Here is a 15,572-nt window from a genome sequence, read left to right as displayed (position 1 = left end):
AACACTGCTCGTAGAGCCTCCACTCGTGGTCGATAGCTGACTCTAATCAGCAGGTTTGTCTTTCCTCATCCCACAAGAGAGACCTAGCGGGATAGCGCCATATGGCGGATGGTTGGCCTGGCCTCGGGATTCGGGGACCCCTGGTTCCTGATACACCGACACCCACCGAACCGTTATTTCCTTAGCACTCATCCTTCTCCAGGACGGTCCTCGACCGGGCACGCCTCAACGCCACGCTGCTTCACCTGGCCACCGTCGATCCCTCTGAGGCGTCACTGCGACGAGACATGGACAACCTCCTAGAGGATCGCCTCCCAGCCTTTTCAGCCCGCACCTGCACATGGCGTCATGACAGGCTCATCCACTCGCTCCACCTCTGCCACCACCATTTCCCGCTCCACCGCTGTGGCCACCACCCGAACGGTGACCACGACCCCCTGCTGCACCCACTCCCACGTTAGGAGCAGCTCCACATTGACCCCTCCCTCCATCATGCGCTCTGCTCATGGCACCGTTTCCACCGCTATGACTCGGCCATCCACTGCAACCTTCCATCGATCTCTCTCCCTGGCGGTCCTATCTTCATAGTGCCGGTTGGGCCCTGCTAGAGACGTGCTGATATTCTTGGATGACATGCGCTGGTGGGGCATCTCGCCGATCCGGTCAGACCATCACGCAATCCTCAACGCGCTCCTGCAGGAGAAGACGACGGAAGCCTACACCATCGTCATGAAGCAGATGGGCTCGGACGAGGTCTCCTCGGGGCTCCCATAGTTCGAGCAAATACTGCGGGCCTTCAGCGGTAGCAGGGAGTTTGACACCGTTGAGGAGGTGTTCGACAAAATGCTCCTCTGGGGGCTTGTGTGGACGTGTGTGTCTACAACGTGTACATTGGCGTGCTGTGCAACAAGGGTGACCTTGTCGGCGCACGCTGGATGGTGGTGTGCAGAGATGGCCAAATGGGTCATGGGCCCGTCTAGGCATGGCTTGGATACGACACGGCTCGATAGGCTCGGTAAGGTTAACGGGCTGTGCCATGCTGGCTCGCTTGTTGGAGGCACAGCCCATGGCACGGTCCCTCATCCATCGTGTCAGGTCAGGTCGGGTCGGCTCAAGCACTACTGCGATACGGCTGGCATGGCGGCCCCAAAGGCACGTTGAGGTGGGGGCGGCACGACGATGGGGCACCATAGTGGCGAGGCGGCATGTGGGTAGGGCGGGGCGGGGCGTGACGGCGAGGCAGGGTGGCACGATGGTGGGGCAGCGAGGCTGAGGGTGGGGCGGTTGGATGGGGCGGCATGGCTGCAGGGCGGGCGACCGGGTGGGGAGGAGAGGAGGCTGGGGCGGGGCAGCACGACCGCAGAGCAAGGTGAGGCGGACGTGCGGCAGGGCAGGGAGCCGGGGGCAGGGCCGCACGGTGACAGGGCGGGGCAGGGTGGCACGGCAGGGTGGTGGGGCGGGGCAGTCGGGTGACGGGGCGAGGAGGCTGGGGGCGAGGCATCACAACGGTTGGGCGGGGCGGGGCTGGGTAGGCTGTGCCCGTGTCAACCCATCGTGCCGAGGTGTCGACCTAGGCAAGGCCCGACTAACCGTGCTGTGCCATCCCGGCCTAGTAGGCACGACTTAATTGGCCATCTTTAGTAGACTGCATGGAGCGTGTCGGCTGCTCGCTGGACATCAGGATGTTCGACGTCATGGCCGCCAGGTGCGTGGCTGTCAGGGACATGGACGCGGCGAGGGAGGTGGCGTAGGAGGTAGTAAGGCGGGGTTTGCAGTGGGATTCACCAGCGTTGTCGGAGCTGGTGGGGCAGACATTCGATACGCTAATAGGCTGCGTCATCGCGCTGCTCACCTTCTTCGTGGGTGCCAACTGGCACAGTGAAGCGAGGAGCCTCATGGGCACCAACTTCGACATCGACATGTGCGTAGGGAGCCTATGGTGTTCACGTGGAACAAGCTCGACAGCAAGAAGGATGCGTTGCTCATGCCGGCCGTCATGTCTAGGATCATCTATGACGACGGGATCTGAACGTTCCCGTCGTTGTTGCTCACACTGGCCATGGTCAAGCCACCCATCTGCATGAAGTTCACCCCCGGAAGCTAGAGAGAGTAGGGACCATTGACATTCATGCGCAATGCCAATGCGTATAGAAAGGGAGGCCGTTTCAGATTTCAAGGAAGAACTTGAGCGTTTTGGAGAAATTCCAAATGTTCAAAAATTCAAATTTGTATGAATAATATATTTTTGCTATTTAATTATATATTTTTGTATTTTACAAATATGCTACAAGTTCAATTGAATTAGAAATGTATCACAAAATAATAAACATGGCACACGAAATAGTTAAAGGTATTACAGACTTTTGCTATGCACAAACAGTAATTCAATCCAACCAGAATCAAGCAAACAAACAACAATCAGCTTTTAGATACTCAGTTTTCTACATTAAAAACGGCTTTTCAGAATACAGAGTTAAAACAAACATGACCTAACCAGTGCTTTGTACGTTAATCCATTGCTGCTATGGCCGAGGGGCTTTCAAATCGTGTCCTTCCTAGAGAAAGGGAGCTCCCTATCAAGGGCATTTGTGTTTCTTTGGCTAGAGTTGAACGACGACAGAAAAAGACCTGCTCGTGGGCGGACTAGAGGAGTCATGCTCGGTGAATTCTTGTGAACGAAATCCCATTTCCAAACTTGCGCCCCACACGTCAGTGGCTCATTGTCGGAGAACAAAGAACGCGGCTTGCCAGTGACATGCATGTACACGAAAGATCCTTGTCACGTCACGGCCTAGCTAACTCAACTACCGGCGAGAATCCCACGACGCCGGCGACGGCATCGTCGACGCGGTCCTGGCCGTCGCGGTGCCCGACGACGCGGTGGTCGCCGATGACAGCCGCGGCGTGGCGACCTGCTTGATGGCCACGTTCGGGAGCGGGCTGCGTCGCCGCCGCTCCTGCTCCTTCACCAGCTCCGCGGCGAGAGCGTCCACCTTCTCGGCGTTCGTCCGCTCCGACAGCATCCGCCCGCGGAAGAGCACTGACTCCACGTTCCGCTGTGCCAGCATCGCTCCAGCGGCCGCGGCCGCCGTCTCTGCGTGGAGGGGCGTCGGTACCTTGCCAGCCTGGATGCGCACGTAGTTGCTTCCGGCCGTGTGCCCGAACGCCATGGCCACTGCTTCATCCACCATGTCGGCGACGCCCTCCGCGGTGACGCGCGCCAGCTCCCGCGGCGACGGAGAACGTGTCGGCATTGGCGTGTTCGACCCGCCGGAGATGGTGGCGGCGGCGCTGGTGCCGATGGAGAGTACGAGGATGTCTTCGACGCCGGTGGCGAGAGGGAACTCCTGCTTGTTGTGCAGCACGTGCGTGATGGCTGCGGCAGCAGGGTTGCCCATGACCGCCACACCCCCGGACGCTGCGGCGATGGCCGTGAGACCGTCGACGGACCTCACGGCCGCGGGCGTGCCGCCCGCGGCGCAGGTGGCGGCGCAGACGTCGCGGAGGCGGAAGTCGAAGCTGTCGCTCTCGACGGCGTCGGCGCGCGAGAACATGAAGGGCGCGGCCGTGGCGAGGTCGTAGCACGGCACGAGCAGCGGCGCCACGGTGTCCTTCAGCGTCGCGTCGCCGAACACACGCCGGAGCGACTGTTCCCCGCTCTGCGCGCCGCGGAACAGCTTTGCCCACCGCCCGCGCCGGCCGCTCCAGTCCTTCCTCCCGACTCTCCCGGCCACGAACGCGAGCGCCTCCTGGGCCGTGTACCGCGGCCGCCCGTCGGGTCCTCTCAGGAACAGCATCGCCGCCAGCACACCGCCGGAACCGGCGCCCGCCGCGACGTCGAAGAAGTCGGCCACGCGAGCGTCAGGGTCCCCGGCTTGCTCGCGCAGCCCGGACTCGAGCCGGGCGAGCGCCGCGGCGGCCAGGAGCGCGTCCTCGGCGCCCGCGCCGCAGCCGTCGATGGCCAGCACTCGCACGCGTCCACCGTGAAGAAACGCTCTTGCCGGCGTCCCGGGACAGGACAGGCACCCGGCGCCGGCGCCGAAGAGGAACTTGCTCTCCAGCAGGGAGAAGATCTCGTAGCTGAGCTTGTCCACGCCCATGGCTATCGTCTGTGGCGAGGGCATTACCGCGTACGCTTCCATCGATCTCGGACGCAAGCAACAAGACCAGAACTAGAGTAGCGAGGTAGCTGGCGGATTAATTGGAGCTCGAGATAGCCCGTGATGTGAGAGCGTGAGACTGCAATGGTCGACGTGTCCTAGTCCACTCCAACCCGAGCCTTTATAGAGGCGGGCGCAGGCTAGCTCTCTCCCGTGAGGCTAGCTGCGCCCGACAGCTAGCGTACGGACGCCTCCTGGTTATCTGACTCGAGATCGACGGATCTGACGGCGCCACCCGAAGGCGGAAGGAAGCGTCCTCTCCTCCCTGGTCGATGAATCGCCGCGGCAGGCGCGCACCCGACGCCGCAGCTTCCTGCGCGAGCCGCGGAGCCCACACGTGGGTCGCGTGGCCCCCGACGCACCGCTGTCGCGCGGGCCTCGCCCGCACCTGTCGGTGACGGGGATCACCAATCAGAATTTTTTTTACGTATATATATTTTTAATGCAAGATTACACGTTTATTTTGAAAATTAGTAGGATACCACAATCTGTTCATCGGATAAGATCAACGAGCGAGTTCTTTATTGGTATGACATCCGTGGATCCATAAAAAATCCCGCCTGAATAATGGATAAGATTTTTTGGTGTACAGCGCCTCCATTTACTTCGAATTCAACCGAAAGAGGGAGCAAAGGAGAGTGAGGAAAGGAAAGCGGAGAAGAGAAGAAAATTTATAGCGAAACTTTGTAAAATAAAGATGTATGTTTGTTTTCTTTATTTTTTACAAATCTGGTAGGATAGCTATCAGTGTTAGATTTTGATATAGATTAGAGGTTAAATTTAAGAATTTTTTACAAATCTGGTAGTATAGTCACTAGACGTAGATTAGAATGTAAATCTAGGTTTAGAATAAGAGTTAGACATAGTTTAGCAACTAGATACACATATTTTAACAATTAGATATAGTATTTAGACATAGGTTAGGTATTAGATATATAATTTAGATATAGTGTAGGTAAAACTGAGGTAGTAGATGTAAAATTTAGAGGTGTTTGATGTAGTGACCCGGAATATTTTGTTGCAGAATAGATTACATGTTAGATCATGTATGTAATGGATTTTGAATTATTGTAGATATTGTTTTACATTTTTTTATGTTCTATCGTAATAATGTTAGGTTTTTGTTGATGGTTGTTAGATATGTCTGACCAATGGCAGTTTATGATTTTTGACGAGGATAGTGAAATATTATATGATTCGGAAGGGGTAGTACTATCCGTATTTCAGTCAATGGATAAAGGTATATCTACACTTATGCACAAAAGTGTCAGACACTTGTATGCCTGGTTAATGCGGGGTTTCAAAATAGACTCTGAGGTTCAAGAGATGATCATGAGCATTGTGGGCAACCATCTGAGTGATGGTGTGTACTAGGAGATATACCCGCTCAGGGAAGATAAAAGTGTGGAAGATGTACCTGCAAAATGTTGTGCACAGAGGTTTGCCTCCTATGTTGCTTGAGCAATAGAAGAATAAGGAGGTAGTTGGAGAGATACAAGGTGGGGGTACACGGAGGAGGAGGGTGATGAGAAAGAGTATAATGAGGATGTCAATCCAAATGGTGCATATTAATCGGATTATCCGACTGAACCGATGTGAGGAACCGTTTAGATAATATTTCAATTAGTCATTAAGTCAATCATTTGTGTAATCACTCTGGTAGTCCCAACGTGTGTTTTTTCAGTATCGAAACACACGCCTTTACAACAAGCGTATCATCACAAGATATAATAAAGAGCAAGTAATTAAAAATAAGTCGCAAGTCTTTAAGCAAATTAAACTTTACAATAAAATACATGATCCAAACCCCGATAGAGTATCTATGCAGCGAAAAATGCATAACTATAAAAGGTGGGTAGCGCCATTTTTCCTAAGGCGCCACCCCAAAATATCCACACACAAGTAGTAGGCATTACTCCTGCCTGTCGCTAACATCGGCGAGCGTAAAGTAGCCAAAAACTAATTCTTCCTCACCTAAAAAGCAAACAATGTACATGAGTACAAAGGTACTCGTAAGATTTAATTCATAGTGGACACTTATAAATAGCTCGACTCCAAAGAGAATGCAATTTAGATAATTAGTAAGAACTCGGCCTCAAGGTTAAGTAAGTTCTTAAGCAAATGTAATTTCGACTCAAGTGTAAACATCTACATCTAACCATGAGCAACCTTCTATCATGAGATCATTAACATAAATGTATCTGTAATACGAATCAAACCACCCATCATCAACATCACTATCCATCTCCCATCATATCATTATGATCACAAACGAAAACTCTACGACTGCTGCAAATAGACAAAAACATGCTCATAACCAAGAGCGTAACAATTCGAATTGTTTTATATACCCTACATGAGAGTACCTTTTTACCCACACAACTTGAGAACCATTCGGCTCGCATGACCACATATGTCCACGCAAGGGGTACTCATGTCAATATTTCCCAAATAATTCCCAACTGTTTGGACATGCGCCTCGGCATACGGGGCTCATCTAGAACTACTTCTGGAGAAAACTAAATACTCCTTCCAAGCCTATTATGTCGATAACAGCCGAGACTAGCACACCAAAAGATCACAACTACATAAGGTATTCGGCTCACCCGTCCTATATACAGATACGTGGTAAGTATGGACAATTGCTAGAGCCAACTGCAACAACAGACGGTGCTTAATCGGTTCAAACATGCCTATAGCCTCCGAGACTCCCTTCTTAAGTCATCCCTATTGCCTTCCCGAACCTCACCTCATCCTCACGATCTCATACTTTCCATCATCCTCTATCATTATTATCTTTGTGAAATATAGTAAGCCCTAAGCTTGTGAACGATGGTCGAACCACCGCTCGACTTCTACTGACAACCTAAGCCATGCTAAGCATAACACATTCATTTTAAGTTAGATTATTACTTGACATGAACCATCTAGGTTACCAAGGATCAAACGATAAACAGTATCAAGGAATGGCAATATAATAAATAGGATCTACCTATATCGACCCAACACTTGACTCATTAACATGCAATATACGTAAAGCATAACTTATCAATTGACATGATAGATGATCCAAAGTAATGGGATGAAAATTCTTAGATGTTTGCCTTGTTGATTAGCTTCACAAGCAATGGAAACAACCTCCGGATCGCCCTCGATGACGCCCATGTCACCCTTCAGTCCTTCATTCACTAAAGAAGAACGCGTGCAATGATGAGCATGAAAGAGATGCAATGAAATATGCTGCATGATGCATATCAGTAGTGGATGCATCCTAACATCAAGCTAAAAGTACAAAACATACAAAGAAACTTGTGCTCTAAACATCATCGGAAAGTAACAAGAGTCCGGACTCTCCGGATTTTTTCGGAGTCTTCACATAATTCTCTGAACTCTCCGGGTTTTTGGATTTTCTCTGGGATATCTGGACTCTCCAGATTTTTATCCAGACTCTCGGGAGTTCTGCAAAACAATTATTTGCGATGATTCGTTGATCAAATCGACTTTCATATTGAAATCTAAACCACATAAACATGCAATGGCACTAATACATTGACTCTAAACCTAATACACTCACTCTACACCCTCGATTTACTAGCTATCTCATCCAAACTTTCTTTCCACCTCAAATGCCTCAAGAACACGATATTGCTTTGCTAATCTTCCATTGTTGTCCACAAATTCAACCAAAATTGAGCTAAAACTTGCGATGCTATCATGGAAACCCTAGGGTACTTACCCATGGTACTTTGCCAAGGCTTGAGGACGTCGATTTGGGGAAGAACCAAAGGAAAACACTTGGAGAAGGGAGAGCAAACTTGTTGAAAGTTGCAGAACAACAAGTGTGACGAATTTGATTGCAAATCCTCCTAACCTTCATGCATGTGAGTAAGAATTAGATGGATGGAGAGCTAGAGAGATGGGGAATTTCATAGAGTGACATGCAAACCTAGTTTCTTGCTCCTTAGGTGGGATTTTGGGGAAAGAATAGAGAGAGTGCGTGAGGGAGAAGAGAGGGGATGCTGCCTTTGCTCTATCTAGCTGAAAGAGAGAGCAAGAGAGTGAGTGAGTGAGGTGGGAGAGAGGGAGTGAGTTGAGGTGGAGAGGGGTGACTGCCTAGGGGGAAAAGAGAGGAGGGTTGGGGCTGGCCAAAGGTGGGTCCCACTCGCAAGAGAGAGAAGCTAATAACTACTGCTAAACTTTTATAATAATTTGTGCAGCGATTAACTTCTAAGCGAGACTTAAACTAGTGAAAAGTCTAACATTGGTTATTTTCAAAATGCCTAACAAAAATCAAGATACCAATTGAGATAGCAAGCAATCCAAAATGCTTAACAATAAATATGATGATTATGATGCTTAATGACATGTTTATGCTTAATCACATGATTAAGGAATTGGGACGTGACAACTGAACGGTGAGGCAGACGAGGGGGAACAAATCCCTTTTCTAATTGAATAGATGGAGCGAGATGATCTTGAGGCTGACGAATCTCCTCAGTATGACATCTCGGATGATAAGGATGATGCTCCTGTTCCCGCGGACTGGAAAAATTCCAACTTTAACAACCTTGTGGTGAATGAGTGGAATCAGGTGCCTAGGGAGTATACGCAGAATGAGGTGATCGAGGGTGCTAGGTATCATACCAGTCAGGCTATGAAGGATGATGTGACTCAATGGGTGACATCGCTTCAACGACAGTTTTATGTTATCAAGTCAAGCAAGAAGGAATATGATGTCAAATGTGTGAAGGAGGGTTGCCCGTTGTGGATGCATGGCTTCAATGGGAAGTGGGTTGAGTATTGGGAGGTGTTGATTGTGATCGACTACACTTGCACGATGGAAGAACTTGAGCCCAACCACAAGAACATCACTCAGCCTTTGTCGCTAATGTGATGTACGCCCAGATTGTGAACAACCTGAATTACGAACTAGGGTCCATAAACAGGTAAATTGAAGAGGAGTAGAAGTACACTATCAGTTACAATAAGACATAGAGGGCGAAGAGGAAGGCAAGTGAGATAAGGTTCAGGACATACGAAGTGTCATATGATAATCTTCCACATTTGCTATAGACCATTGCTCGAAGGAACCTAGGGACGTATTACGATATTGATAAGTATGCATTGTCGTCCAAACCTGACAAGTATGTCATGAAGCGATGTTTCTTCGCATTAGAAGCATGTATTGAAGCTTTAAAGCATTGTCATCCTATCATGTACATCGATGGTACTTTTCTTACCGGCATGTACAATGGACAGATCCTGACTGCTATTGAGGTTGATGGGAACAACCAAGTTCTACTGTTGGCCGTTGCATTTGTGGAGTGTGAGGACACCAGCAGTTGTTATTGGTCCATGTACCATGTGAGGATGATAATTATTGGTGCTTGGCTGAACGTGCCTTATACATGACCGTTATGTTAGGATGCTTGCGACAATTCAGGATTTGCAAAATAGAATAGTCGATAGTTTGATTTGACCTATGTGACCAGATCTGCAGAGTATGTGGTGCATGTGGCATTTTGGTGCAAACTTCTTTCGCCAATTCAAGAACAATAACCTCATAAACATGTTCAAGAGGTTTTGCGGTTAGAACCAGCAGCGGAAGTTTGATGCTGTTTGGAATATGCTAGATGAGCTAACGAAGAAGCAAACACATGAGCGTGCAAAGATGCCCATGAGTTGACTGGAGGATGAACCAGTATCTCTGGAGTCCCTGCCAATGGACAATAAAGCTGGCACCACGCGAATGAATGGGTCATCTACCAGGTCATTTAGCGAGTGGATTGAGAAGTGGGCACTTCTCTAAGACACAAACAAGGGTAGGTACAATATTACGACTACAAATTTACCAGATGTTTACAACTAGGTGATGAAAGATGTGAGGGAGTTGCCACTGTTGGGATTGTAGAGTTCATACTTCAAGGGACCTACAAGTATTTCAGGGATCTCTATGCAATAGTGCACTTGGCGCTAAATGATGCTCGTTTGATTTATGGGACAAAGATGAGTAAGTACATGGAAGACAAGATGGAGAAGGCAAAGATGCACCAGGTGAAGATCATGGAAACTGCATTGCACAAATACGAAGTTCTATGTAGGGACAAAGGAAAAAGAGGGGCAAGCATGAGAGAGTTATCCAAGAGTGCACCATCTTCAATGACAGGTGTGTTTGCACCTGCTAGAAGCTAATGCTACTGTAGAAGCCATGCTCACATGTGATTGACGCGTGTGCTGTGACGGGGAAGAGGACTCGGAGGTACGTCTCCAACTACTTCAATAAGGAAGCTCTATTCAACACCTAGAACCATGAGGTCTATGGTTTCGAAATTTATGGATCTTTCATGAAGGAACCTGGGCCCGATTGTGTTTTCATCCCTAATCCTAACAAGATGAAGGGACAACGCAGGACTACAAGGCTCCGTAATGACATGGATGAAGCATAAGCTAGGTGTCGCATGAAATTATACAACAAGTGCAACGAAACTGGGCACACTTACAAGAAATGCACCATTGATGTTCCAAGTGTTAACCCCGATGAAGCAGGTCCTTCTGGCTTAGTTGCAGATGGGAGACGTCCTTGTGGTTGTTGATCATTGGCTTCGTCGAGTTATATATTGTAATTCGTGTTGTGATGGATATTCATACGCACAACATTATAGTTTACTATTGTAGTACTGAGATTTCCCGTATGTTTGAGGCTGTAACATGTTAAGTTGGTATTTATTAAGATATTCTTGTACATTTTGAACAATTAATTATGTTATGTTATATGTTAGACGCTTACTTCTTACTATGTGTTTGGTTCCTTATAAAATTGTAAGTAACTTGTGCAGTAAGCAGGTTTGGCGTAGCTGGAGCTGCTTGACCCTCAACTTGACCTTAGGCACCGTTCGTACCGCATCGCGGTGCAGGCTGAGAAGCTCCCAGTACTATGATCCCGTGTGTCGGAGGTGCTCATGAGGGTTGATGCGCACTGGATCCCGAAGTTTGTACAATTTCAATATAACGTTGTACATGGGTTGTTTTCTGTATTCGTCGCTAAATTTGATATATTTGTAGGTTGTGTGTTGCTGGCCTACTTCCGCTGCGCCAGTTGGTGGAGGTAGACGCGTTGGTTGGGGGCTTGGAGGCTGCCACGTGGTTTAGTTATGATTGGGCCCTGCTCGTGGCCCTTGTCGACAAGTGGCGTCTCGAGATGCACACGTTTCACCTCCCGTACGGTGAGATGGCGCCCGAGCTCGAGGATATCTCGCTCCTGATGGGCTTGCCTTGCACGGGTGTTGCTGTTGGGGCTAGGGACATTGGCCTTGCGTGGCACGACGAGCTACTTTGATGCTTCCGCATCGTTCAACGGAGGGATGGCCTAGACCCGTTCATGGATTTTTCAGGGACCGAGAAGCAAGGACTGACGAAGGCCTTTCTCCTTCAGTTTGTGGTATGTATGTCTTGTACTGTTTTGTCATCTCATGTATGTTACTAATGGATGAAGATATTTGTAATTGTTCCATTTTTGACAAGCGGACAATATCCACCCACTGGCAGGCGACGAAGACATGTCCCGCCATTTGGAGGTGTACCTCCTATGGTTATTCGGGTGGGTCATGTTTATCGAGACCCACGGCAATATGGTCTTAAGTAGCATGATCCCCTACACCAGAGAGGTGGCGGACGCCGACCTGGGGGAGGTCCTGCAGTACAGCTGGGCTTCTGCTGTGCTGGCTGCGACATACCATAGTCTGTGCGATGTATACACAAAGATGGACGATAGCACCACTCTCACTGTGTGTTCCTTGCTGCTTCAAATGTGGTTCTACGAGCACATCACCATCGGTAGGCTCGTTGTGGACCATAGCGCCCACCAGTTCCATGTGGACGGCGTCAACAGCGTGACGATGGGATCGTTGTGGTGCAGATGGAGGGTAAGAGCTCTAAACTTTACACTTATTTGTTAATTACTTTCTTTCTTTGTTTGTCCAACTTAGTTTGGCTGCACAACTGTCTTGGTCCAGTGTGCAAACACACTGCGCGTATCCGAACTTCGTTCACTAGTTTGATGAGATGATAGTGAACGACGTCCACTGGAGGATGTACACGGAGGATGACATACGTCAATGTGCTCCGCTTGGACTTTCGATGTTGTTCTTATGGGACTAGGAGTACTATCTCACACGGTGCGCTCATGTCTATGACATCTACATTGAGGAGTACTCACCACATCGCGTGATGCAACAGTTTGAGAAGTTCTAGCCACTCCTCCTTCCAATGACTAGGACGGTGCCTACCAGCATACACAAGTGCGTAACTATATACTTATCTCTTCATTCTACATAGTGCAACACATTAACCCATTTGTTTATGTATTTTAGGTTGACGCGCAGGGGGCTCATAGCACAAGCACATTTGTGACTCGTGTGCAGACATGGGTTGACAAATGGGACCATCCTGTTGAGAACATCGTCGACAAGGATTGGTCGCACTCTGAGGAGGCATACACGGAGTACTTGTCCTGGTTCGTGGCTAGGGCGCGCACCTGGGTCATGTACACACCGACTGAACTTCCATGGCATGTCCCCAACATTTGCGACATGTATCCAACGCACAGGGACCAAGCGCGTTCACTTGAGGTACATATAATGCTACATGACTCTTCATTTACTATACTTGTTGGTAAAAAAAAAATTGAGTAATGAAATCAAACTTTTATTTGTATAGGGACATTCTACACCAAATTGACGTTGAGGCACAGGCGACCAAGCTTCGGATCGACAGTGGCCTCAAGGTCCCCAGGGACGAGGTGACCTGTAAGTTAGGCTGAATTATCCGGCTGGTGAACAAGGTGTTCAGGGCATTCAGCTATAGGTCACACTTGGATGTTGAGATAGGAGCACGAGTGTTCGCTCCTCTCCTGGCACGCCCATTTGCGACGTTCGTTGAGCTGCCGCACCCACTGGTATGTCAGTCCTTTACCGTCGAACTATTGAGGCCATCTTCCACCCCGACTTCTCAGGACTACTATGGTGGCCCCTCGGTGAGGCAGTCCTTCTCCAGGGCCACTAACCCTCATTACAGTGGTGCCTGAGCTAGGCATTCTTTCTCTGGCACCAGTGACCCCCGCTACGACATCACAGCATCCATGTCAGCTTTCACCAGTGCCGGTGACCACTTCTACACCAGCAGTGGGTCCACACAGCATTTCGGCATAGACCCGGGTCCTTGGACTTCTAGCCTCCTCATCTTGGGTATGATACTGCCTTCATGCATAATCAATTGTTACGTAAGTAACACTTTATCGGTGATAACATGTTATCTTCGCTGTTCCATGTGCAGAAATCGATGATTCACGCGACGTAGAGGCACAAGGTAGCTACATGGAGGTGCTCACTAGGGAGGGTACTTAGGTCCCTAGATACTCGTACATCTTTGGAGAGAGTGACGAGCTTGATGCGTCACAGCTACCTGGCGCGCCACTTAAGAGGACACAACCCTCCTAGGACTGTTACGCCACGCCGCCGTCCGCTGCAATGCCTACGCGGACGATGGTGCCACCAAACCCGCACTCAACTAACCAGGTGAGAACGTAGAGGCGTAGGGTCCTGAGGGCCGATGAGACTAGGGGGTTGTCCCCAAGAGGGGACGTAACCTATAGGCTACTTGGTTATTGTTAGTTTCATGGTTTTATATTATTATTGGTGTTATGGTACTATGGTAATACCTGTGTAATGCTACTTTCCTCATGCTACTATGTTATTATTATTGTTATAATATCTTTAATGTATCGAGTTTTTTGTTTTGTGATTCTATTCAAACCATACACTCATACCACGATCATTCTGTAACAACCATAATAAACACGTCGACCGAACATACAATGGCATATACGATACCCGTAGTGGTGTATCGGAGTTTCGCCTAACATGCCTTAGGGAATGTAAAAAGCCCGAACACCGATGGAATGATACACAAATTACAATGTTGTCCTACTAGTGCTTCTAGTCGTACTGACTTAGAGTGAATTGTGAGGAGGCACCCGAGTCTAATCTCTAGCACTGTATTACATTGACGAAGGAGGAGCAGGAGCACCAGGTGGAGGACTATCCCTATTGTGGCATGGGCAGGTGCACCATGAATCAATGCATAAAGAAGTTTCATTCATGTATATTACAGGAGGACTTGACATATTATCAACCTCCCTCCACAAATCGAAGATTTGGTCTCGTAGGTGGTGCATGTAATCTTGGATATGCTGCAGAACAGGAGGATCGACCCATCTCATGTACTGGCAGTTGTTGGGGTAATCGTCGGAGGCCTGCAGAAATGTGAAGGTCCATTGTATAATGTTTTCAAAAAATGACACGAACAATCATAGTGATATAGTTCTCACCCTACCGAAAGAACATCAGAAGAATCGACGCCCCCCATGAAAACTCCCATCGTACATCTGAACGACACAATCGTAGCTATGGGAGTACTTGGGCCACGGCTCATTCGGGTGCTCGTAAATTCTTAGGTGACTTGGAGGATGAAAATCACTCCTATCATGCAAAGGGAAGTTGTACAGAGGCTCATCATACCCAGTTGGACCAAACGAACCCTCCCATCTCACCGCTGGCATGCCCCCTCCTTCTTCCTCGATCCCTCCTGCCCCTACCTTCCTTTGATCGATGTTGCTTCAGTTTCTAGAGACATGAGCCTTTTATAGATGCGTTAAAGCAGCATACATCCTTTTACTGTGACGTAATATTTATGTTACTTGTACATATGCAACCATGATAATAAAATATGTACTCTATTTTCATACATAGCATTTTCATACCATGATAATAATTGTCTTTTCTTTCCGCCTCGAAACAGGTCATCGTGGATTTCTGAATGAACCACCCTATGGGATTGCCACAATGGCACTAGCGTCCATTGTGCAGGTGTGGCGATCGAGCTCGAATGTTGACATCCTTCGAGGTCCACACTTTTGGTAGGCGGTTCTTTATGTGTCTAGAGCTTGACGACGATTTCATGATGCGCCTCTCTCTTTGCCTTCGTCCACACCTCCTAATTATAACTTCAGTATATCACTTCTAACTCCAGGCTTATTATCCTAAGCCTTATCATTTCAAGGAATGGATCGACCTTATCAAACCTCCATACTGTGGGGGCTACAATCTTAGAGGCTGAAACAAAACATGAGTATGAGATTAGGATTGAGGATGCACGGCTGAGGCGAAAGGCACAACACGAGCGGCAACAAGAACGTCAACGCTGAGAACAAGAACATAAGCGACAGGCCGAGGAACTTTAGAGGCGTGAGAAGGAAAATCGTTTTTGACAAGACATTCTAAGAAGGTAGGAGACCAAACTTCAAAGGCGCGAGGAACACCTACAAAGGCGTGAAGCACTCTTGTGCCGGCATGAAGA

At 48.7% G+C, this 15,572-nt stretch overlaps 1 protein-coding gene across 1 annotated transcript; it reads right to left on the bottom strand.

Annotated features, from left to right (window-relative positions):
• Positions 1–2,666: 2,666 nt before the first annotated feature.
• On the bottom strand, positions 2,667–4,270 carry LOC133912931 (patatin-like protein 3). The gene has a single exon (XM_062355915.1). It carries the CDS (start codon positions 4,140–4,142, stop codon positions 2,805–2,807), a length of 1,338 nt encoding a protein of 445 aa, XP_062211899.1. The 5' UTR covers positions 4,143–4,270; the 3' UTR covers positions 2,667–2,804.
• Between the last annotated feature and the right edge of the window lie 11,302 nt (positions 4,271–15,572).

This window comes from Phragmites australis, chromosome 3 (assembly GCF_958298935.1).
Source record: "Phragmites australis chromosome 3, lpPhrAust1.1, whole genome shotgun sequence".
NCBI lineage: Eukaryota > Viridiplantae > Streptophyta > Magnoliopsida > Poales > Poaceae > Phragmites > Phragmites australis.
This window is presented reverse-complemented; position numbering and strand designations above follow the sequence as displayed.

Coding starts and splice junctions, on each gene's coding strand:
- LOC133912931 (XM_062355915.1), bottom strand. CDS start 4,142: ATGGAAGCGTACGCGGTAATGCCCTCGCCACAGACGATAGCCATGGGC.